The 26288-nt window shown below is 45.0% G+C and overlaps 1 protein-coding gene across 1 annotated transcript in view; it reads right to left on the minus strand.

Moving 5' to 3' along the window:
* CAGE1 (cancer antigen 1) overlaps positions 1-26288 on the minus strand; it is a 1568844-nt gene that overhangs the window by 562894 nt on the left and 979662 nt on the right. The window contains exon 11 of the mRNA XM_078688067.1: positions 15207-15308. Within this exon, the coding sequence (XP_078544193.1) occupies positions 15207-15308 (102 nt within the window). The remainder of the gene's footprint in view (positions 1-15206; positions 15309-26288) is intronic.

The following is a 26288-nucleotide window of genomic DNA, read 5'->3' on the forward strand; positions in this document are numbered from 1 at the left end:
ATCAGAGGTATCAGGCTTATTGACCAAACCAGCAACAGATAAGCATATCACTTATATTTATATTCTAGCCCAGTCCACAGGGCCCGCTAGCGCGGAGGTCACACCCCTGGTCCAGATAGGCCCAGGTAACCTTCAAAGGTGGTGGTGGGGGGGGGGAGAGGGGAAGGGAAAGGGGGAAGGCAGGACAGGTTAGAGATACAGAGTAAAAAATCTTATAGGGAAAGACATACAGGGATCATAGGAAATCAGAAAGTCCAGGATAAATATTATGGTATCTTTTCACTAGCAGTATGGATAAAAATACTATCTCTGAATATTTGTGGTCTGAACGATCCTAAAAAAGACAAATAGTTGCAACTGGCCTACAAAACTGGGGAGCAAATATTATATGTATGCAGGAGACGCATATTGAAGGGTCCCAGAGCCAGTTGTTAAATACATTAGGGTATAAATTGGTGTGTGCTACCACACAAGGTGCAAAAATTTGGGGGGTCGCTATTTTGGCTAAAGGGAGTGGAATGGTGTTTAATAAATCTAAAACTGATACGTTTGGTCACTGGGCTATCACCGAATGCTGCTCCCAAACAGAGCATAAATTGACAATCTGTGCTATTTATGGGAGTATTAATGAGGTCTCCAATGAATTGTCACATTGGTCTCTTCCGGTGATGGTTTGTGGGGACTTCAATATAAACCTACCGACAAATTGGTCCCTGAATGATGACTGGGTGTATAAAGGCCGTAAACCCAAAGTATTTTGTTCTCTTAAATGGTACATGGACTTGTGGATAGCTGGCAAACTTATAACACCAATATTGGGGACCCTTGCTACACCTTTTATTCGAATCCACACCGTACGCATGCTAGAATTGATTACATATTACTTTCAAACTCACTAATTAAGAATTGCCATACTGTCAAATTACCCAGAGTATTATCTGACCACAACCCCCTTTTATGTATATTGACAATCTTACCAACAAAATTAGAGCCTAAGCAGTGGACATTTGAAAAAGCAATACTGAATGACCCTCAGTACCGCCTTCATATGAAAGACTGGATCCCCAAGTTTCTAGCCGAAAACATTGGTAGCATGTCAATAGAGGTAGTATGGGACACCTTGAAACCGGGGTTCGGGGTGAAACATTGTCATATTAACTTAGGTCCAACAGGCAAGAGAAAGAAGAAATACGGAGGTTGCAGGAAGAGCTTATGTTAGCAGAAGTAGGACTCGTTAATGCTACCAGTAACAGGGACACTATAGGGGATATCTCTAGCATTTTAGCCAAAGTAGCAATTGCAAAGGCAGCCATTACGAATATATTTACGGATAAGGCAATACGGAAAGCCATGGCACAAAAAGAACTAATCTATGAGGTCAACGAGCAAGTGGGCCATCAATTGGCCGTGCGAATGCGACAACAGGTCAATTCAAACTTAATTAGGGAGATTATAGATCCTGTGGTAGGGCAAATACAAGACTCAGAGCAGATCAGGCAAGCATTTTGGAGGTTCTATAAAGAACTATATATGGAGAATTGCAAAGGGGACACAACCGAAATTGAAAGATACTTAGAGAACTATGAGAGTGTAAGCCTTGAGACAAATACACAGCAGACACTAGTAGAAGCTCCTAGCATGGAAGAGGTTCTAACCGCAGCTAAGAGCCTCCCTAAAGGGAAGGCAACAGGTCTGGATAGTATCCCCTCAGAGTTCTATGTTACATTCATATATGAAATTAAACATGTTTTAAGGGATCTAATTATCCATATCTTTTCTGGGGGTGAACCGCCCAACTCTTGGTCCAGAGCCAAAATCGTAATTTTTGCTAAAAAAGGGAAACCCACAGAACATCTAGGGTCTTATCGTCCTATAACTCTAATAAATGCTGACTCGAAAATATTTTCTAAAGTCTTGGCAAACCGAATTGCACCTATAATTCACCAGGTAATAACCAAAAGTCAGCACGGTTTTGTTCCTGGAAGGTCAACGATAAATCATATCCAGAGAGTGATTACGCTCTTTGATGGAACAGAAACTACAGGAGACCCTATGGCCCTAATTCTGCTCGATGCAGAGAGGGCTTTTGATAGGGTCTCCTGGCAGTTTCTCTGGAAAGCAATGGTGATAATGGGATTTCGGACTAAATTTATACAGGCGATACAAAAAATGTATATCAATCCTAGGGCCGTAGTTTCCGTTAATGGAAGCTTAACCAAGGAAATTATTATTTCCAGGGGAACTCGTCAGGGGTGCCCATGCTCCCCATTGCTCTTTGCAATATTTATAGACTCCTTTATTCGCTATCTTGAGAAAAACAGCAACATAACACCTATTATATCACAGGGCTATGTTACAAAAACATTATCATATGCTGATGATATTGCCATAGTCACGGCAGATCCTAAAACAGCAATGTTGACTATCGAGGCTGAAGCCAGGAAATTTGGGCTGGTCTCTGGCTACGCGCTAAACGAGAGTAAGACACAAATTGTCTTGAACTCAAAAATTGCTATGGGTGATCTAAGGGTGGTAAAGGAAGCGACATACCTGGGAGTTACAATTTCCTCAAAGTTGAACGAGGTGGTGGACATAAACCTTAAGCCAATGTTGAACATAACACAAAAGGATTTACGACGTCTAGATAATCTCCACTTGTCTATCATTGGGAGGGCAAATGCAATTAAAATGGTGTATTTTCCCAAAATACTATACCTATTTAGGGCTGTGTGTCTAGAGTTCTCTAGCCAGTGGTTCACAGTGATAGAGCGTACCTTTTCTAGATTCATATGGTCATATGCACAACCCCGCCGGGCGTATAAACATCTTACCCTTCCCAAGAACAGAGGCGGGCTAGCTCTTCCCAACTTAAGGAGATATTACTGGTCATGTGCATTGCTCTATAGGAAGGAATTACTGCGAGGGGGAGAAAACCCAGAGGAACACACCGCTTCAATCTTTCAGCTATTAGTGGGGAATGCTAGCTATGGCTATTTTTGGAGGCACACTCACAACAGCTACCACAAAAAAAGTCAAATTTAAGACACTTTATAGCATTTTTAAAGTATGGAAGGCCGTAAAGAAAATATTAGGAATAGGACCAATCTCATATTATACTCCAGTTCTGAATAATCCTATTCTCCCTCCAATAATTTTTAAGGACAACTATGTAAACAAATGGCATAATCTAGGAATAACACAACTAGGGGATTTCTACTCTACTCAGGGAAAATCCTTTAATATGCTGAAGGAAGAATTTGATTTAGATTGGCGGGACTTTTTCAAGTACCTCCAAATAAGGGATTTCTTAATTCATAAACTTGGGGCAAGGATACCTGTTGAAAAATCTACAGCAGTAGAGATAATTATACATTCTAAAAAAGACTCAATAGGCGGGGTGTATGGGTCACTACTGGATACACTCTCGGACGATCTAGATAAAACTGCAATGAAGTGGCAAAGTAAACTTAATATCTCAAAGGAAGGATTTCTATACTCCTATCAGTTAGCCCAAACCATTCTTATTTCCACCAAACTCCAAGCACAATTTTACAAAACCTGCTTTTTTCTCTACTATACGCCGGACAAAATTGCAAAATGGGGAACTGGCAAAGGGACTTGCTGCCCTAGATGTAATTTATTTAAAGCAGATTCTGTTCATATTTTTGCCTCTTGTCCAGCACTATTACCTCTAATACAAGAAATAGAGAGGTTCTTAAGCTCAGTTCTTTGCAGAAGTGTTACTTTGTCACATGAAGCAATAGTACTTGGGCTGGAAGATCCAGATAGCCCAGAGAGTGATCACTGTTTTATATTCATTGCTATGGCAGTTCTGCGGCTATGCCTAGCGTCGGCCTGGCTTGACCCGCTAACACCCTCCTTCCAACAGTGGTTAGCCAGGCTTTTAGCTGTGTATAACATCGAGATAGCTATATATAAACGAAAAGGCAGATCGCGACGTAAAAGAGGCATGAAAATGTGGACCGCTCTTACACAATGGAGAGACGTACAAAACTAATTAATATTGACGCTGTCATGTATTTATGTTATTGTTTCCTATTTTCTGTAAATTCCATTTAATGATTATGCACATATGTCATAAACAATGTAAACAATGTAAAGAATGTCTACCTGTCCAGGGGAGATGGGGGGGAATAAATATGCAAAAAATTGAATAAAAATAAATAAATAAATAAAAAAAAGAAACACAGTATTCCGGCCCAGACTCGAACACGGTTCCCCAACTTCGAAGTTGCCCGCTCTAGCCATCAGGCCATATCCTCATCCTATAGCTGAAGTTCTGATCAGCTTCTGTAACTGCCAAATATGGACCCGATTCTCAGAATCTTAGGTTTGTAAATGCAACAGGCCACAGCAAAAAGCTGAATTTGGGGCTGGATTTACTGATTGGATGAACTGTGTACTGCACTTACAACTGGAGAAATCTGCCATCCTATGAGCTTTTCCACAGTAGTAAATTAATTGATGGGCCTTAGATGAGACCATGGTAGTGGCTATTGGGAATGTGGTGAATACCAACTAACTGAGCTTGTTACACGACCTTTAAAGTATGATGGGGCCAAAAATGGACGTTAGAAGCCCCTTTGGTCTGGGGAATAAGGAGGATTTGTGCTACTTCAATTGGGACGATGGGGACAAATGAGGGGGTAATGGAATGGAAGTTTACATTCATATTTGAATATGTTAAATCAAACAAGGAAGACAGGCTTAGACGGGAGGACATGCAAAGGGGAGGAGAGGATGCTTTACATTCATTTGGTACTGTAATGTAGAAACAAATCAAATATATACACTAAAGAGATGCTAAAAAATAAACTTCTCATATGATTACCCAACGCTATCTCACAACCAGTAACAAAGGGCCAGATGTGCGAAACCATTGTGCATCGTAAGCTCTGCAATTTATAAAATCACAGGGTTTGTGTAAGCAAAATGTTTTTTTACAATGTATTAAACTCCTTTAGCGATTTGGAAAGGTCTTTTTGATAGGGGTTTTGAGACCAGTCTGAAGTAGGAAGGGTGTGAAAGGGACATTCCCTCATATTTGTGAATCACAATGAGGTGTATCAATGGTTTGCTACAGCAATTGGGCTGCAAACCACTAACAGGTTTCCTAAACCTGAACGAAGATTGTACCTCTTTTACATTGTGTGAGAATTCACCATTAGACAACTTTATCTTTCAGAAATGTGTAGGGAGGCCTCGGAGGAGTAGAACGTGGTCTCGGAGACCAATGCCTAGTCCGCCAGATATCTTCCGAAAAGCAGCACCTGTTCCTTTAAGCAACACGGCCTACCGCGGGTGCAAGACACCATCCCATAACTGGTAGCCAGTTTCAGAGGGTCCAAAAAGCTGCCTGCCTAATTTATATGATTTAGAAAGGTCAGTCCGGGTTCCCCTACAAATGGGCATTTTACGATGCAACATATACGTGCATAGGTCAAATCACAAAATTACACAAAGATCGTACAAAAGAGAATGTGTAATTTACACCCATTATTGGTGCCTTGCGTTCTTTACTTAATTTCTTTTCACCATTTTAGAGCTTTGTACTTCACAAATATATCACGAGAGTTATGTTTGTTCGATTCAAGTCCAGCAGTCTCCGTTTTCCTTATACCACAATTTTGCAATTTTCAAATGAGTTCGGGACAACTGCATTTCAATTTACAGCAGAAATCAGCACCGCCTTTAGATTTGATTTGATCCCATCACTTTCAGTATGCTTAACTGCAAACAATCATAGTACATTTCTTTTTTAAAGTCCAGCTTCACAGCTTTTGCTTTTATGGCCAGAAAGGCCATGCTCTCAGGTATCATGCTCTCGTGTTACAACAGATCTTTGTTGCCATTTTTAGTGAAAATAGTAATCATGTCACACTTTTGGTATTCCTCAAATTCACCCATATACGGCTATGCAAGTGAAATAATTTGGGTAATTGAGTTTTAAATTGTAGGAGATCTGGAAATGGGATACTTCCCTGCTTTTTTTTAAAGTAAATTACTTTTGATGTTTTAATTTTTAATTGTGCCTTTGCAGTCAAACATTTTCAAAAAGCCTTTTGTCTGCTGACCTCAATTTCTGGGTTTGTGTGGCAAAAACCCTGAGGGGACAAAGAGTTCTTAGAAGACCTGGGGTACATTAGCTACAGTTAGAAATGAGATAAACTCTTCCCTCCTTGGCTGGAAACCCAGAGATTAAATGGATTTGGCAGTGAAGCATGTCTTTAGCTTTACCATAAGCCCAAGGGATAGTGTTGCCAGCAACGACAAGGAGCATAATCAGGAGAAGGTGAAGGTGTAGTGGCTGAGGTAGGTAGATCATAAAGGTACGGAGGACGTTCAGTAGTTGGCTGCAGTTGTCCAGCAGGACTCTGAATGTGTAATAAATGCAGCAGGAGATAAACAATGTTGAAGTGAAGCATGTCTTTAGCTCTATCATAATGAAGAGGAGCACAAGGGTGAGTGTTGCCAGCAACAAGGAGCATAATCAGTAGAAGGTGAAAGTGTAGAGGCGGAGTCCTTTAATATAACTGGTAGAGTAGGTAGATCAGCAGGGTACTGAGAAGTTCTACATTGGCTGGAGTTGTCCAGCAGGGCTCTGAATAAGTAATGGCTGGGGCAGGAGACATACAATGTTCATCTAACGGTCCTGCTGCCACACATTTGTTCGCTTTTAGCTGCACTTCATGATCAAGTAAACAGTTCAATAAATGGGAAGGAAGGCGCACAGATACTTCATAAGAGTCAGTGAGCCAGTAATACGGTGCAGTATTCCACCTGCTACTCCTCCAGACCCCGAAATGATTAGAATGTTGTAAGGGAATGTACAAAGGCTAGTTTAAATTATTTAAGAAAAAAACCTTCTCACACACAAGGCCCTAAAATGCTTTCTTCGGACTCCTAAGAGAAGCAATGGATTTCTTAGAGCCCAAAGTTACTGCTTAAGTCAAATAAAGCCTGGCAAGTGAATAGGCATGTGGATGACTGACTCATTTATCATATTTTCAATTTGATATTTTGTGCAAAGCATAGTAAAACTATGCACGAGAATATGGCATCACCAAGATGTTATAAACGGAATGAAGCAAATCTAGTGGAATATTTTATATAAAGTAAAACAGATTCTGTTGAAAATGACCATAGCTGTGTGGTCTTCCCGCAAATGTTTGCCTTCACTACCCTAATTTTGCTGAAACTGGTTTACTGGCATTTGGACTCCGTGCACGTTACCCCTGCTAACCAGGGGTAAAGTGCTTGTGCTTCTACTTTTAAAATTGTTATACTGGCATATACATAAATGTCACATTTAATTTATAAGTCCCTAGTACATGGTACTATCTGTATCCAATGCCTATAAATTAAACACTACTAGTGGGCTAAAGGACCCATTGTGCCACCCACTGAAGTCGCACTGTAAAAAATGTCTCAGTCATGCCACTGCAGTCTGTACTCCAGTTTTAAACTGCCTTATCAACCAGGCAAAATAAACCTTTTGCCAGGGCTAAACATTCCTTCAGAAAAGTTATAAGTGATTAGGGGTATGCCCTAAATGCTCATTGGGAAGGATGCTTGGCAGTTAAAAGGCACAAGATGTATATTCAATATTGTACATGCCCTGGCAGTGTAAAAGCCTCAGAGTTGCTTTTCACTGAAACAAGGCAGGCTAGACTAACACTGGTTTATCTTACTACACTTAAGTTCCCACTGGGAAATGAGCATTCGAACCAGGCAGTGGACGAAGGATCTGAGTGCACAGGGGAATGAGACTTCCTAGGATGCTTGGGCAGGGACTGTGCCCCTGCCCTGACTGCACTCCAAAGAGTAGCTTAGGTGCTCTACCCAGCCTTTCCAAATATCAAAAATAGCCTTCCCTGTCACTGGAAGATGCAGCTCACACATGGACTTGTCTGCCCTTTGTTACACTAATTAGGCTGTGCCACACCCAGGGGAACAAGAAGAACTGACCATAGCTAATATAAGATTAGACATGGGGGTGTGCCCCACCCATATGCTGCACTGGGCATAAAAGCTGCATCCTCAGAACCTGAAATGATAATGTTCCTGGATCTGAGAAGATTAAGGAGAAAGACTGCCTTGCTGTCTGAACAAGGAAGAGCGGACCTGCTGGCATTGATCTGTTGACTGACCTCCTGTTTGACCTATAGGGACACAACAAGCTTTCAAAGGTCTTTCCTGCTTTACAGCTTACCAGACACAACTGGACCTGACCTGGTCCCCTCTGCTGGCCTCTGTGCGAGTGAGTCCTGACCCCCAAGTGCGATCCTCAGGGGCCTGGACCCTTCACTGGAGTCACAGTCTACTTCTCCATGCTTAACTAAAGGGTTCACTGGATCCAAGGTAGGTCCTTGCATTGCAGTACCATGCAGTTCCTGGGCGGTGGCTTCCCTGGATCCAATGTAGAGCCTCACAATGCAGCACCACACAGCTTCTTATCACCAACTTCGTCGGATTTGATGCATCCCGACGCAGAACCTAGCATCGCAGCACCACCCAGCCCCCGCACCAGGGACAGAAGGTACAATTCCCAGCCGGCCAAGCATGATATAGCACTGAGATGTGTGTGCGAAGATGCAGTTCACTACACTTTTGGATGGCAGGCAATAGTGTCGGAGCACAATCACAACTGCACCAGGTCAGGTTCACTGAGCTACCTCACTTAAACAAAGATCTGCGGAGGAACAGAGCCACAACCACAGGTATATCACAGCATAAGCGTTACACTGCAGTGAAACATTTAAAAAACAAATTTATACTCCTTAGTGGTCCACAGGATTACCTGAGGACTAAACAGTAAACTGCTGAAGGTCCACTACTCGCGATTACTGCCAAATAAACTGTCATTTATAGCATTATTTGAAGGAATTCTAAGAACTATAAATATTTCCAGGGTGAGCTACCAGCACCTTCTGGTTCTATTGTGTACCTGAATTAAATGCTCCACTATGTTCACCTGTAAATAAATTACTATTCCTTTTTAAAAGTAATACTTTTCATTGGGCATTTAGGCCCAGATGCACAAAGCTATTTAGCATTTCTTAACAGGCCGAATCTCCATTTCGGCCCGTTAAGAAATGCTAAATGGCCTTTTCAGCTGTACCAAGGGCCATAAACGGTCGCAATTTATGATTTCTACACTGTAGAATTCGCAAATTGGACCGCGATTTAGGAATCGCAAATAGGGATTACCTATTTGTTATTTCTAAAGCACATGTACAAAGCATTCCCTAAATGCGAATTGGGCATTTTGGAAATGCAATTGCCATCAACTTCAAGTGGATGGTAACCATGTGCAAAATAAAAAAATGCATTAAAAATGACATTTGTTATTGTGACATGAAGAGCTCATATGCCCCTAGGGCATATGTGCACTCACATGTGCACTAGGAAATTCGGGGTGCCTCCAGGGGGCCTTAAGCCCAGAGGCACTCTTGGCTTTGCATTTCTTAAATTGCAATTTCCTGTTAAGAGATCGCAATTTAAGAAATGCAAAACATTTCCTATTTCGCCCATAGGTGGGAATGCAATGCCATTTCCTAATTGCGATTTCCTAATAGCGATTACTAATCTGTAGGAATCGCTATTAGGGAATTGCAAATTTTGTACATAACCTTTTGCATTTCTTTAATAGCAATTCCTATGGAGTTGCTATTTAAGAAATGCCAACGGGAACCTTACTACATCTGGCCCGTAGTATATTATTTGCTAACTATGTCATACTATATCTATGTTTCTAACCTTCAACCACCTCCTCGAGAATGCCATGACTGCTCAACCAAGGTACAGTGCAACATCAAGAAAATAAAGGGAAGGCCTGATTATTCAATCACGGAGCAATAGTACCTGAAGCCCTACACAGTGCCCTGTAAATCAGGTTAAGTATATATCATATGTGAAAACTTGTATTCTTAACGCCGAGCTACATACTTTGAAGATATATTCATTGATATATTCAGCAAGTCGACATTCTATGTTCAATATTGTCATAGAACACCACGAAAAACACAAATGGTCTAAAGATTAAGACATTCATAGCGACATGCAGAAACAGTTTAGGCAATGCAACAAAGCTAGGAATATTGGATTGTAGAAAGGTTTGAAGTGATGAAAGCAAACTATGGACATGTCTTGAGAGGGAAATTATATTTAAATCACAAAGAGACTGTATGTAGAGAGAAAAGATAAAGTACATAAAGGAGCAAATACTAAAAGGAGCATAAGTGAGTTGGAAACGGACATCAACATTATTAGGGACTCATTTATTAATGAAGATGAAGCAAATATACAAGGGTACTATTTAAGTAAAAGTTAAGTAAACTACACCTCAAAGTTGTTGATGGATTATGAAGTCAAAGGGAGAAATGAGTGATGCAAGAGAAGAAACAAACAGTAATGAAAAATAGTTCCAGGACAACCTTGTGGTGAGAGGCAAAAAGGATGATTGACAACCAAGCTAAGAGAGAAGACACATTGTCATCCATGTATTGCTCCAGTCTGAGTTGCCCTCTACATGCATAGGAATCCAACACTTTCAAATCTCACAGAGGAATAACGACTGCGCTAAGCCTAGTTTTCATTAGCAGTACCTACATGTGCTGTATTCATCTGTAGTACTAACTGAGGGCATGTCTATGTGAGTCTTATAGGTTACAGCGCTCTTCCGCATGGCCACACTCAATTACCTGACTGACTATAAAGGCTGTCACACCTCACTTTTTGCATTGCTGCGCAGCGAGAGGGGCAGAGAATTCCAAAGCTGAGGGGCCCGGAGCATAAAAGAGCGGCCTCCCAAGCGGGCCCTCCTCACACGGGGAACAATGGCGAGAAGCTTTGATTCTGACCTCAGAGATCGAGAGGGACGGTATTGCTTTAGCCTCCTCTGCAAGTATTTGGCCCCGGTGGAGTAAAAGGCCTTATGCGCGAGGGTCAAGGTTTTAAAAACTATCCGCTGTCGGATAGGCAGCCAGTGAAGCGACTGCAATAGGCCGGAAACATGAGCTTGCCTATGCAGACCAAAGATGGCACGGGCCGCCGCATTCTGGACCACCTGCATCCGTTGCAGGAGGTATTCAGGCAGGCCAAGATATAGGATGTTAGCGTAGTCCAATCTTGAACCAATCAAGGCCTGCACCGTAATCCTCCTGTGGTCCTCGGAAAGCAACGGAAAAAACTTCCGAAGCATGCGGAGAAGTCCGAAGCATGTGCCCGTAAGGGCGAGGATCTGAGATCTTAAGGTCAGACCGTTGTCAATTTTGACCCCCAGATTCTTCGCTAGCTGAGATGACTGCCTCGGAGGAGACATGTCCGCAGGCCACCACACCTGCCAGTCCGGGTCAGATTGACAGCCGAAGAAGAGTACCTCCAATTTATCTGAGTTGCACTTGAGGCTGTTCAGTTGGAGCCATTTGAAAACAGCCCCAAGGCACTCACGGATACTCTCTCCGTCCAAATCCTCCCCTTTCCGGCAGGTGAAAAGCAGCTGGGTGTCATCCGCGTAGGATACGATCTGGGCTCTGAAAGACTCAGCCAGAGCCGCCAGAGGGGTCATAAAGATATTAAACAGAGTCGGGCTCAAAACAGAGCCCTGCGGGACTCCGACTCCCAATGGCGGCATCTCGGCGGAGGCTGAGGAAACCCAGACCGACTGTCGGCGACCAGCTAAGAAAGATGTAAACCAGCTGAGCACCGTCCCCCTCAGACCGATCTCATGAAGTCTGATGAGCAAGCCCTCATGGGGGACGGTGTCAAAGGCCGCCGACAGATCGAGCATGATCAACATAGCTCTCCCACCCAAGTCTAGCGTCTCCTTGATGGCCTCAGACACCTCCAGCAGCGCCGTCTCCGTACTCAGATTAGGGCGGAAGCCCGACTGAGTGGAGTGAAGCAGATCGTTGGATTCCAAGAAATTGGAGAGCACGCTATGAACGTGCTTCTCCAGGGTCTTGGCCAAAGCCGGAAGAAGAGAAATCGGCCTATAATTGGCCAAGACCTCAGGAGCCAGACCGGGCTTCTTAATAAGGGGGATGACCATCGCTTGCTTCCACGCCAAAGGGACCTCGCCTTGGCTGAGAGAACGATTCAGGAGAGGGTTGACCAACGGGTTAACTACCTCCGCCATCTTCGCCAGAAATTTGGCCGGGCATGGATCAAGCGGTGATCCAGATTTAAGATTGCCAAAAGAGCCAAGGACGAGGCAGTTGATATAGGCGGGAAGTCTGACAGGACAGGGCCCGAGGGGGTCGATGGAACAGGGCCAACCTCGGAGCCAGGCAAGACAGCCGCCAGCCGCGGTGGAAAAGACTCCTGTATCATCTTGATCTTAGCGGTGAAGAAGCAAGCCAGATCCGAAGCCCACTTTTGAGTGGGAGCAGACTGGGCCACATTCGACCGCGGGGCAATGTATTCCCTGACGATCGTGAAGATCTCTTTACAGGAGTTCGAGGAATCCTCGATCCTCCTGGCAAAATAGCTTTTCTTCTCGACAAGAATCGCTCGGTGATAGGCTTTGACCCTGGTCCTATATTCGAGTCTGGCCTCTGGGTTATACTGAGCTCGCCAGGTTCTTTCCGCCACCTTGCACTGTCTGCGAGAAGCAAGCAGCGCACCAGTAAACCACGGGGCAGAAACCCGTTTAGGAGAAGGTCGAGGGGACCTCAAAGGGGCCAGATCATTTAGCCTATCCTCAAACCAGGCCTGCAAGGATTCCAGGTCGCTATACAGATCCCCCGTAAGAGGGCAGGGATGTTCACATAATGCTTTAGACAGCAATTCAGGAGTCACCTGGTGCAGCGCCCTTGTCCCTGAACCGAGCTGCCTAGAGGCATTGCTCCGGGGTCTCTCATTGGCCGGTATATAGAACTGAACCAGGCGATGGTCGGTCCAAAGAACCGGCAGCAGTGCTGTCACCTCTATGGGGGAGGAAGAGAAGACCTGATCCAAGGTATGGCCTTTGTCATGCGTTGGTTCGAAGAGAAAGGGGGCTAAGCCCAAGGGAGTCGTGATATCAGATAGTTTAATCACATCTGAGTCCTGGGCATCGTCCATGTGAAAGTTAAAGTCACCGGCCAGAATGCAATGGTCGGCTCTCATGGCCAGCGCTAGCATGGCAGACTCGAGTTCTTCAAAGAAAGAGCCTGCTGGACCCGGAGGTCTGTAGACTAACAAACCTTTCACTGACTGATGCGGCGCCAAAGATAAAGAAAAGGCAAGGGACTCAGACCCTTTGATGGGCTCGGTGGGAATAATAGAACATACAACAGAGTTCCTCACCACGATGGCTACACCACGCCCCTTCCTACCGGTCTGTCCTGCCTGTAGATGCTGTAATCTGACGGGATCGCCGAGGCGATATCCGGGTTAGAGGAAGCTCCCAGCCAGGTCTCTGTGAGCATTAGACAGATCGGTTTTTCCAAGGTGAGGAGGTCAAAGAGCTCCTGAGCGTGACTGCGCACTGACCTGGTATTCAATAGCATACACAGATGCTTCCCCAAGACCACCTCCCGGTGGGGGGGTGGCCGTAGACCAGCGTCTTTCGACCAGCCACAACCAGGACATTTGCTCTTACCCCTAAAGCGACCAGGGAAAACCTTAAAGCAACCACATGATACCTTATGTAGGGACCGGAGTTGCGCAGAAGTATAACTGACCATAGTTGCTCCGATAGATCACAGTCGCCCCAGGTCAAGGTCTCCCGCCGCTCCGCCCGCCTCCGGGACCCTGACGGGCGCAGACGGGCAGGACTCTGGCACGACTCAGGCGCAGGGAAGGCGCGACCGCTGCGCGTCACCGCTGCGCACTAGAGGAGAGGTTTAAGTAGGGCGGGCGAAGGAGGTCCGCAAGACTGGAGCGCTTGATCCAGCGCTTCCAGAGCGGGACATCCACACCCAAAATGGCGGCCCGAAAAACGGACAGGGAGCAAAAGCCCACAGACCCGGACCCGCTAAGTAGCGGTGAGTACAACTATTAAAGTGCAAGTAAGGGCCAGAAACCCTGATAAAAACAGGGGAGAAGAAAATTATTTGTAACCTAAATAAAAAACGGGCGTTTTTAAAAGCGCGAAAGCGCTAGCGTGTAGCTCTTCATGCAGGTCAGCAGCAATAGAAATTTCCAGTTGTTAATACAAGCTGCCCCGCTAGAAGCCAGCCTTAAGTAGGGCGGGCGAAGGAGGTCCGCAAGACTGGAGCGCTCGATCCAGCGCTTCCAGAGCGGGACATCCACACCCAAAATGGCGGCCCGAAAAACGGACAGGGAGCAAAAGCCCACAGACCCGGACCCGCTAAGTAGCGGTGAGTACAACTATTAAAGTGCAAGTAAGGGCCAGAAACCCTGATAAAAACAGGGGAGAAGAAAATTATTTGTAACCTAAATAAAAAACTGGCGTTTTTAAAAGCGCGAAAGCGCTAGCGTGTAGCTCTTCATGCAGGTCACCAGCAATAGAAATTTCCAGTTGTTAATACTATTCCTCTACATGCATGGGAATCCAACACTTTCAAATCTCACAGAGGAATAACGACTGCGCTAAGCCTAGTTTTCATCAGCAGTACATACATGTGCTGCATTGATCTGTAGTACTAACTGAGGGCATGTGTATGTGAGTCTTATAGGTTACAGCGCTCTCGCGCATGGCCACACTCAATTGCCTGACTGACTATAAAGGCTGTCACACCTCACTTATCTTGCACGACAAGATCCTTTGCTTTAAAAAGTTGACTCTCACTCCGGTTGACTCACTCCGTTTGTGCTATATCCCATCTCAGAATTGTGCTACGGTTAGCAATACTGCCATCATCAAGGACTACACGCCTTGCACACATTAGTATTCAGCACTCACCTTCACAAGTTATTCTCACTGACCAAAACAGTAATGTAAAACGATTTCCATGTCCAGTGCTATCTAGTATGTAATTTATCACACGCAGCTCCTCAACAAATTAGTTTTTGGTGTTACAAAAATAATAAAAATACTTCATTCTTGTTTACAATTTAAGAAATTCGAAATGTTGTATTGCTATATGCAAATAAAGGTTTTGAATCATTTGGCACACTTCCTAATACTACACTAATGATATCAATGTTGTAAACGAAACAAGGATTTTGTTTAGGTTTTATTAAATTAAAAGTAAGACTCTTTAATAAATATTTATTAAGTCCTATGTTTTTCTCACCATTTTTTGATCATACTCTTTTTCTTTAATATATTTCTCCAGTGTTTCTGTAAGTAAATCGAGCTGGCTTGCGCCTTTGTCAATGAATGCAGAGTCCATAACCTGTAGAAAAATTGAAGTTAATCATTATAATATCCGTCAGTCTTTTATACATTTTTCGATGCAAAAGTGCTAAAATAACACTATGATATTCAACTGTAACCTTTCTGGCCCATGTCCAGGATTACAAGTTCCATGTACCTACCTGTTTAAGACTATCTCATGGACTAATAGTCCTATTTCTTGAGGACCTGTAAATGTAGGACAAGGACGCTCTCAATCTGGAAATGGGGTAGGGCATAACCCAGGGATTTAATGTCCATACGTTAAACATTATACATCTTCAATCATAGCATGAGGTGTTTACTGTGAGATCCTAATGGGTAAAATAAATGTAAAGGATGTAATGTATTCTGATGAGATCATAGCGTTCTAGAGAGAAGTGTTAGAGCCAGTGATGAGGAAGGCTGGTTGTGGTTACGACACTGTGGAAAATCAACATATTTTGAATATATATTTTTTTTATGCATAACCCTTTATTTCCACTTGTTGCAACGAGAGCAGTATAGCAGCGTCGCAACACAGAAGTATCAGCATTCACAAGGATCTGTAAATGAACCTTTTTATTTTTGATCATATAAGGCAATTTGAAAAGCATCTACGCAAGGATAGAACAACCAGATCATGTATCCATTGCAAACAAAATGCAGAGAAAGGTAACTTTCCATATTAGAATATTGCAAGCAGAAGTATTTATTGGACATAAACTGAAGAGGTGCAAGCACATCCTCTCAGTGTTTAGTCTAAGTAAAAGGGAGAATTAATTAGTGCCTTTATTAGTTCTATGATGTAGATTGCACAAAAAATTAATCTGCGCATGGAAGACAGCTTTGTGCTGAGACCTGCATGTGGTGTCGTAACTGTTGAGCTCTGAGCACTTGAACGTGGAGAGCAAGTAAAAACAAGCATTTGCAATGCAAAACGTCACGCATTCACGCAAGTTTGAGCTATTGGCATTGTAAATAACAATGCCTTTTATTTATGGTTTCTATTTTTAAACATAAATAAAAGGCATTGTCTTTTACTATACTAATAGCTTAAACTCTCGCGAATGTGAGACCGCTTGTTAGATTGTAAATATCAGAGGATGAGACCGGCCTGCGACTTCTTCAAAATAGTGATGAATAGTGCAGTGAAGAAGATCTGTAAGTGTTGTAAATTACACAGAAGTAAGAGTGAAGTGAAGTGTGAGTTACATATGATCTGAGTTATGAACACTAACAAAGCGCTCCAACACCTTTCGCTCTGTGATTACACTGTCATGGCTCAGGAAGAAGAGCAGGAGGGGGTGACTATTTCCTGCCCTCTCCGGGATTTGAGTGTGCAGTGTGGCATTGCGGATTGTCAGTGCTATCTGTGGCCTAATAAAAAACACTCCAGCTGTAGTAGCTCCCTGGCTTCACCTCCTGGTGCAGGGTGGGCTGTGCTTTAGTGGTGGATTAAACCTGTATCAGTTGACTGGGGTGAGTGTTTGATTTGCTCAAACGCTCCGTCCATCATCCCCTTTTGTGTCGCTTTGTTCGCCCTAAGTATGGCAGGGTATGCTCAGACGTGAGTCCCTTGCTCACTTGGCCACTGGTTTCAAGATAGCCTGGCTGATGAGGATTATGAATCCGAAACCGGTCCCAGGATGCTTGTTTCCGGTCCATGGAAGAAATGGCTTGGCAGTTCGGGCTGTACTGTTCCCATGAGGCACAGGGTCAGACTGATTTGCATATAGCCATGTCTGAAATGGGGTGGCTGAGTGGGCTAAAGAATGGTGGTGGATTAAACCCAGATCAGTTGACTGGGGGTGAGTGTTTGATTTGCTCAAACGCTCCGTCCATCATCCCCTTTTGTGGTGCTTTATGGCAGGCATGTAGGGAGGGAGGGATGGTATCGGCTGCAGCTCCAGCATCGTACAGTGCCCCTGCTATTACTTTTTTTTTTTTAAATATTTTTATTGAGATTTTTTTGTCAGCACATAGAGCACACAAAGTACAGTTTAGATACATCAAATAAACATACCGGAACAAACCGAGACAGCCGAAACAAGTGGAAATAATGATATGGGATCCTAAATCATTCAAGTTAATACAGTCGGTCGACTACTAAGATCCCAACCATGTAGCAATTGGTTGCCATAACTGGCTTCCTTGTCTCTTTTTCCGGCTGCCCTTAGTTCTATAAAGCGCCATCTCCAAACGATATATTGAGAATAGCCTAGTTTGCCAATTAACGAAGGATGGAGGATTGACGTCGAGCCACTGTGATGTAATACACAAACGAAACAGAGCCATACATATAAATATCAAACCCTCCTCTACAGCCGTCAATGCATTTCCTTGCTATCCAAAAATGACCAGTGTAGGGGAAAGTTGTACTGGGATACCCAGACTACACGAAATGAAAGTCTGTATATCGCTGACAAAGTTGGTTAGTTTAGGGCAGTTAAAAAACATATGGATAGCATCAGCAGCGTACTGACCACATCGATTACAACTATTGCCCCTACCGGTATTCCATTTTGCTAGTTTCCCCGGAGTATAATAAAGTCCAAAAATTGCCATATAGTGCTGGCTCTTCAAAGGGCCATTAAACAGTACATTAGTTGAAATTTCCATACTTCTAGTCAAATTAGCCCCTTCAATGCCTAATTTGTTGGCCCATTTTGTCTCCTGAAATTCTAAATCATCTTTGAGCATATTTATAAATAAATGATAAAGGGGAGACATTTTACATCTAGATTTAAGTAACTCAACAATCTCTATTTTTTGTAGAGTGATCGCTTTTTGATTTTTTTCCGCTCACAATAGCTACGCAGCTGTAGATATTTAAAAAAGTCCCCTCGAGGTACCTTATATTTACTTTGCAAATTTTCAAAAGAAACAAATTGTGATCCTGAGAATAAATCCCCAAGAAAACAAATTCCTAAATTAGACCATCTTTTCATTACAGAATCAGTGAAAATTACAGGTAAAATAGTACAGTCCTGAAGTGGAGTATAGATGTTTAAATTCGGGCCGATACCCAACCTCTTTTTCGTTTTCCTCCAGATTACATATGCGGCTAATACCGGCTTAAATCTAGTTTTTTTAAAGTAGCTAGGCTCGATAATGCGGTTTATACACTTCTTAGATTCTTGTCCCAGCAGCATCTCATAGATTGAGGGTGCGGCGTAGTCAGGACTTGGATCTATAGGTAGCAGTAACACCCCCATATTTTGTAGAATTGAAATCCAATTATATAATTGGAAATCTGGTATCCCCCAACCTCCTCTTTCACGAGGCAAACTAATCTATTCATGGCACGGCGGGCACGATGATAACTCCAGAGAAACCTTGAACACATTCTCTCTATACGAGAAAAAAACCCAGAAGGTATTAAAAAAGGAATAGCTCGGGAAATATATAAAAAGTTCGGGAAAATAAGCATTTTAATAACATTGCTGCGGCCAAACAAAGAGAGATGAAGATTATTAATTCTTTGCAATGTTTTATTAGAGGAAGAAATAATCGGGTCGAGATTTTTAACAACTATATCGTCAACGTTTGCTGTAATTTTTATACCTAAATGCGTAGCCTCTGAACAAAAATCAGCATTCGTAGGTCAGCCAGCCAGTGAGTGCTATTACTAGTGAGTGAGAGGTGCTGAGGTGGTGCTATTTGTGGTGGTATTGGTAGTGGTGGTGGTGGTATTGGTGAGGGTGGTATTGGTGGTGGTGGCATTGGTGGTGGTGGTATTGGTGATGCTGGTATTGGTGGTGGTATTGGTGGTATTGGTGGTGGTGGTATTGGTGGTGATGGTATTGGTGGTGGTGGCTGTATTGGCATTGGTGGTGGTATTGGTGGCGGTGGTACTGGTATTGGTGGTGGTGGTATTAGTGGTGGTGGTATTGGTATTGGTGGTGCTGGCATTGGTATTGGTAGTGGAGGTATTGGTGGTGTTGGTACTGGTATTGGTGGTGGTGGTATTGGTGGTGGTAGTGGTATTGGTGGAGGTGGTATTGGTGGCAGTGGTGGTGTTGGTGGTGGCATTGGTGGTGGTGGTATTGGTGGTGGTGGTGGTGGTATTTGTGGTAGGGTACTGGTGGTGTTAGTGGTATTGGTGGTGGTGGTATTGGTGGTGATATTTGTGGTATTGGTAGTGGTATTTGTGGTATTGGTAGTGGTGGTGATATTAGTGGTAGTGATATTGGTGATGGTGGTACTGGTGGTGGTGGTACTGGTGGTGGAGTATTGGTGGTGGTGGTATTGGTGGTGGTGGGGGTGGTATTGGTGGAATTGGTGGTGGGGTATTGGTGGTGGTATTGGTGGTGGTGATATTGGTGGTGGTATTTGTGGTGGTATTGGTGGTGGTGATGGTATTTGTCGTGGTGGTATTGTTGGTGGCATTGGTATTGGTGGCAGTGGTATTGGAATTGGTGGTGCTATTGGCAGTGGTGCTATTGGTGGTGGGGGTGTTAGTGGTGGTATTGGTGGTGCTATTGGTGGTGGTGGTATTTGTGATTTTGGTGGCGGTATTGGTGGTGGTGATATTGGTGGTGGCAGTATTGGTGGTGGTGGTGGTTGTATTAGTGGTGGTATTGGTGGTTGTATAGGTGGTGGTGGCTTTGGTGGTGGTAGCATTCGTGATGGTGGTGGTATAGGTGTTATTGGCAATGTTGGTGGTGGTATTGGTGGTGGTGGTATTGGTGGTGGCATTGGCAGTGGTGGTGCTATTGGTGGTGGTGGTGGTTTTGGTGGTGTTGGTATTGGTGGTGGTGGTATTGATGGTGGCAGTATTGGTGGTGGTGTTGATGGTGGTGGTATTGGTGGTAGTGGTATTGTTGGTGGTGGATGTGGTGGTATTGATGGTGGTTGTGTTGGTCATATTGGTGGTGGTGGTATTGGTGGTATTAGTGGTGGTATTGGTGGCGGTGGTGGTATTATGGGATTGGTGGTAGTATTGGTGGTGGCATTGGTATTGGTGGTGATATTGGTATTGGTACTGGTGGTGGTGGTGTGGGTATTAGCTGGAATGGGTACTGGTGGTATTAGTGGTGGTGGTGAATTTGGTGGTGGGTGTATTGGTGGTGCTATTGGTAGTGGTGGTGCTATTGGTGGTATTGGTGGTGGTGGGTTGGTGGTGGTATTGGTGGTGGTGGTACTGGTATTGGTGATATTGGTGGTGGCAATTCTAAAATGGGGAGAAAGGAAATATTCACATGTAGACTACCATTACGAACATATGAGCTGTCCATTAGAGCTAACACTGTAGAATGTTAACACATATAATCAATATTCACTGTAGTAGGGCCCTGGCTTCACCTCCTGGTGCAGGGTGAGCTGTGCTTTATGGCAGGCATGTAGGGAGGGAGGGATGGTATCGGCTGTAGCTCCAGCATCGTACAGTGCCCCTGCTATTACTAGTGAGTGAGAGGTGCTGAGGTGGTGCTATTGGTGGTGGTATTGGTGGTGGTGGTATTGGTGGTGGTGGTATTGGTGGTGGTGGTATTGGTGGTGGTGGCCTTGGTGGTGGTGGTATTGGTGATGCTGGTATTGGTGGTGGTGGTGGTGGTATTGGTGGTGGTGGTATTGGTGGTGGTATTGGTGGTGATGGTATTGGTGGTGGTGGTGGTATTGGTATTGGTGGTGGTGGTATTGGTGGCGGTGGTACTGGTATTGGTGGTGGTGGTATTAGTGGTGGCGGTATTGGTGGTGCTGGCATTGGTATTGGTAGTGGTGGTATTGGTGGTGTTTGTACTGGTATTGGTGTTATTAATGGTGGTATTGGTGGAGGTGGTATTAGTAGAGGTGGTGGTATTGGTGATGGGATATTGGTGGTGGTGGTGGTATTTGTGGTGGTGGTATTGGTGGCGGTGGTGGTGTTGGTGGTGGTATTGGTGGTTGTGGTATTGGTGGTAGGTTACTGGGGGTGTTAGTGGTATTGGTGATGGTATTTGTGGTATTGGTAGTGGTGGTGATATTCGTGGTAGTGGTATTGGTGGTGGTGGTACTGGTGGTGGTGGTACTGGTGGTTGGGTATTGGTGGTGGTGGTATTTGTGATGGTATTGGTGTTGGCCACTCTCAACGGCAGGATTAAGATCCCTAAGGTGGCGGGAGGCTTGACAAAGACGTGGAGAACCCTCGACAAACGGGAATTTATTAACACCCTAGCCAGCTCTCTACCCACTTTTAACCCCAATGTCAATTCCATGGAAAAGGACATTGCAGACTGGCTAGTCAGCTAGCGATACACATGCTCCACTCACCAAATTCTCTTGTGCTAGACACTCAGATGCCCACAAATGGTTCACCACCGAATTAAAAGATCAAAAACTCAAGCTCCGTCAATTAGAGAGGAAAAGGAGGTTTTGCTATTCCACCGAAGATAGGCAGCAGTTTCTGCTAGCTCGCAAGGAGTATAAAAAAGCTATACTGACAGCCAAAGCTGCGTATTTCTCAGCGAGAATACTAAATGCCCATAATAAACCCAAAGAAATCTTTAAGATTGTGAGCGACCTGAGTAGTGAAGATAGAATATCACCTAGCCAGGCTCCTACCCAAAAGCTGTGTAATTCTCTGAATAACTTCTTTCTGGATAAAATCTCCACCATCAAGGCCAGTATCCCCCCACTGTCAACACGGAATCACTGGATGACATCTCCAGAAACTCATTTATTATGAACCACTTCTCAGCTATATGTCCTAACATACTATCAGATCTTATGACCCGTGTTAAATCGGGGTCTACTAATAACTGCTGCCCACCTTCTGTCCTGATGGACACTTTCTCTGCGTTACCTCACAACATTCTCCCTTTCCTGAATGAGTCCCTTAGCAAGGGTGAGGTACCCAGTGCCTTTAAGAACGCTACGGTAGTTCCCCTTTAAAAAAAAAAACAGGGTCTAACCCCCTGAATTCCTCTAACTATCGTCTTATATCCCCATCCCTTTTTGGCTAAGATTATGGAGGCCCATGTGACCAGGTGCCTCTATAACTTCATCGAACAATCGGAATACTTAGAGCCAAACCAAACTGGCTTCCGGCCTGCTCACTCAACGGAGTCAGTAATCCTTGCGGTACTGGATACATTAAGAGCAAATGCTGACAAGGGGGTCCCCCAGGCTCTTGTCCTCCTGGATCTGTCGGTTGTGTTCGACACGGTCGATCATAACATCTTGCTGAACCGTGTCGAACAAGCAGGTATACAAGGACCTGCATACAATTGGATCAAGTCTTTTCTTACAGGCAGAACTCAAGCAGTACGTCTTGGAACCTTTACTGCCCCCAAATTGGTCACTTCTTGTGGGGTCCCGCAGGGTTCGTCCCTCTCCCCACTGCTGTTCAATCTCTACCTCAGGCCCTTGATTCACTCACTAAAAAACAGAAAGATAACCATCTTCAATTATGCCGACGACCTTCAGCTCATCTTTCCTCTGGATTCTCCTAATTCTGCTGCGGAATTTCAAACTACTATTCTCCATATCCAGCGCTGGATGGACCTTAATCATTTGAAGCTCGACCCGGGCAAGACGGAACTAGTGCTGCCCGGGAAGAGCGATGTCTGCTGGGACCCGTATTGCGAACTAGACCCCCCTACCCCTTCCCCCTCCGTGAAAAGTCTAGGTGCCACTATAAATGCATATCTCTCACTCAGAGGACAAGTGGGTGCAGTGGTCTCCACCAGTCTCTTCCAACTTCGTAAAATCAGGAAGATGACTCATTTACTGACTCACTCAGCCCTCGCACAGGTTGTGATAGCGATGGGTCTCCCATGCCTTGACTTCTCAAACTCTCTCTAAATCGGCATGCCACTGTTTGTGCTCAAACGTCTACAAATAGTTCAGAATCAGGCGGCAAGATTAATTTACAAACAGCTGAGATGGCAATCAGCTAGGCCTTGGCTGTTAAAGCATCACTGTTTGCCCGTGGCTCAACGTGCTGCGTTTAAGACGGGTTGTCTAGCCTTCAAGGTACTGTACTGCAAGAGCCCAAAATGTATCTGTGATATGGTCATAAAGCACGTCCCTCGGCACAATTTACGTTCAGCCCACCTTCACCTTCTGACCATCCCGGCCATCAAACTTAAACGACAGGGAGGCCCCAGGTTCTCCTACCTTGCCTCCAAATTTAGGAATTCTCTTCCATTGACAATCAGGAGCTGTGACAACCTCTTGGGATTTAGAAGGGCCCTGAAGACATGGTTGTTTGAGCAAGCCTATTAATAGTCCTTACGCAACAACACTACGCATGATTAGAGCTATGAAACCTCTTGGTGACCGTGCGCTTTATAAGCTTTTGCTAACATAACATTGCTACTGGTAGTGGTGGTATTGGTATTGATGGTGGTGGGGGTGGTATTGGAGGTGGTGGGGGTGGTATTGATGGTGGGGTATTGGTGGCGGTATTGGTGGTGGTGATATTGGTGGTGGTATTTGTGGTGGTATTGGTGGTGGTGATGGTATTTGTCGTGGTGGTATTGGTGGTGGCATTGGTATTGGTGGCAGTGGTATTGGAATTGGTGGTGCTATTGGCGGTGGTATTGGTGGTGGTGGTATTGGTGGTGGTATTGGTGGTGGTGATATTGGTGGTGGTGGTGATATTGGTGGTGGTATTGGTGGTGGTGGCGGTTGTATTAGTGGTGGTATTGGTGGTTGTATAGGTGGTGGTGGTATTGGTGGTGGTGGTGGTGGTGGTGGTGGTATAGGGATTATTGGCAATGTTGGTGGTGGTATTGGTGGTTGTATTGGCGGTGGTGGTGCTATTGGTGGCGGTGGTATTGGTGGTGGTGATGGTTTTGGTGGTGGTGGTATTGGTGGTGGTGGTATTGATGGTGGCAGTATTGGTGGTGGTGTTGATGGTGGTGGTATTGGTGGTAGTGGTATTCGTGGTGGTGGAGGTGGTGGTATTGATGGGGGTTGTGTTGGTCATATTGGTGGTGGTGGTATTGGTGGTAGTAGTGGTGGTGATGGTGGAATTGGTGGTGCTGGCATTGGTGGTGGTGGTATTGTTGGTATTAGTGGTGGTATTCGTGGTGGTGGTATTATGGGATTGGTGGTAGTATTGGTGGTGGTGGTATTGGTGGTGGCGGTGGTATTGGTATTGGTGGTGGTATTGGTCGTGGTGGTAGTTGTGGTGGAGGTGGTTGTGGTGGTGGTGGTATTGGTGGTGGTATTGGTGGTGGTATTGGTGGTGGTATTGGTATTTGCAGTGGTATGGTGGTGGTGGTATTGGTGGTAGTGGTATTGGTGGTGGAATTGGTGGTGGTGGTGGCATTGGTGGTGGTGCTGGTTTTGGTGGTGGTGGTATTGGTGGTGGTATTCTTATTGGTACTGGTGGGGTGGTATTAGTTGGAATTGGTATTGATGCTTTTGGTAGTGGTGGTGGTATAGGGAATATTGGCAATGTTGGTGGTGGTATTGGTGGTGGTATTGGCGGTGGTGGTGGTATTGGTGGTGGTGGTGGTTTTGGTGTTGGTATTGGTGGTGGTGGTATTGATGGTGGCAGTATTGGTGGTGGTGTTGATGGTGGTGGTATTGGTGGTAGTGGTATTGGTGGTGGTGTAGGTGGTGGTATTAATGGTGGTTGTGTTGGTCATATTGGTGGTGGTGGTATTGGTGGTAGTAGTGGTGGTGGTGGTGGAATTGGTGGTGCAGATATTGGTGGTGGTGGTATTGGTGGTATTAGTGGTGGTATTGGTGGTGGTATTGGTGGTGGTGGTGGTGGTATTTTGGGATTGGTGGTAGTATTGGTGGTGGTGGTATTGGTGGTGGCGGTGGTATTGGTATTGGTGGTGGTATTGGTCGTGGTGGTAGTTGTGGTGGAGGTGGTTTTGGTGGTGGTGGTATTGGTGGTGGTATTGGTATTTGCAGTGGTATTGTGGTGGTGGTATTGGTGGTGGTGGTGGTTTTGGTGTTTTTTGTAAAATATTTTATTAACATTTTCAACATACACACAGTACATCACAAGGCAATTGGTAGTGTCACAGTGGGATGAATACACTATAAAAGATGGAAAGACAGACAAAAGAGACTGTTTCCACATGCCTGGGACGCTGAGGATGTTAATACAGTTGACATTGTCCAGCTGTGAGTCCAAAGAAAAAACAGGGGGTATAACCGTGGCTGTGGTACTGGGAGAGGAAGGGAGGGGCAGAAGAAGAGGTGTGGAGACAAGGTCCAGGATGCAGGATCATGTATGATGTCTGGATAGCAGCCGCTACAGACCAGGGGGGGGGGGAGAGGGGCGTATAAAGCATACAGCGGTTGTCTGTTAGAGTGTACCTCCAGTCGGGGTGCAGCGGGCGGTGCTTGTTGGGGTTTTCCCTGGCAATTGCTGGTGGGCATGTTCAGAGGGGGGAACAACAGGGGGTGGGGGGGGGGAGCGCGAATGGTTATCCCCGCCAATGGACCCTATTGCGGTGTGGGTGTTGTCTGGGTCGTGGGAGGGGGCTGGGGGGAATCGGGGGTGGGGCGCGCCTGTTTAAACTGGTAAGATAACATGGCCCACTCCAGTGATATGGGGTGCTTGCGGTGGCCCTTGGCTTCCTCCTCTCGCAGGAGTTCCTCTTCCGCTAGTGCCCATTTCTGTACCACCCCCACCCATGCTTCCAAAGGGGGTCCGAAGTTGCCCGCCAGCGCATGGTGATGTTTCGTTTAGCTAAGAGCAGGGACAATGCCGCGAAACTGACCTGTACTTTGTGTGTTTTTGGTCTTCGGAAAATCCCCAGGGCAACTGCTTCCCAAGAGTCTAAGTGTGCGAGTCCCATGAGTGTGTGGTTAGAGGCGAGTATGGTGGACCAATAGGATTGTAGAACTGAGCAGCTCCAAAACATGTGTAGGAAGTGTGCATCTGGTGAATGACATCTAGGACAGAGGAATTGCGTATCGAGGTAGAAGCGCTGGAGTCGCGCTGGCGTCTGATATGCCCTGTGTAAGATGTAAAATTGAATGTTCTTGAATCTCGCGTTTCTGGACACCTTCTTGGGGAATTCTAGCGCCCTGACCCACTCCCCGTCAT

Source organism: Lissotriton helveticus, chromosome 4_1, assembly GCF_964261635.1.
Source record: "Lissotriton helveticus chromosome 4_1, aLisHel1.1, whole genome shotgun sequence".
Lineage (NCBI taxonomy): Eukaryota > Metazoa > Chordata > Amphibia > Caudata > Salamandridae > Lissotriton > Lissotriton helveticus.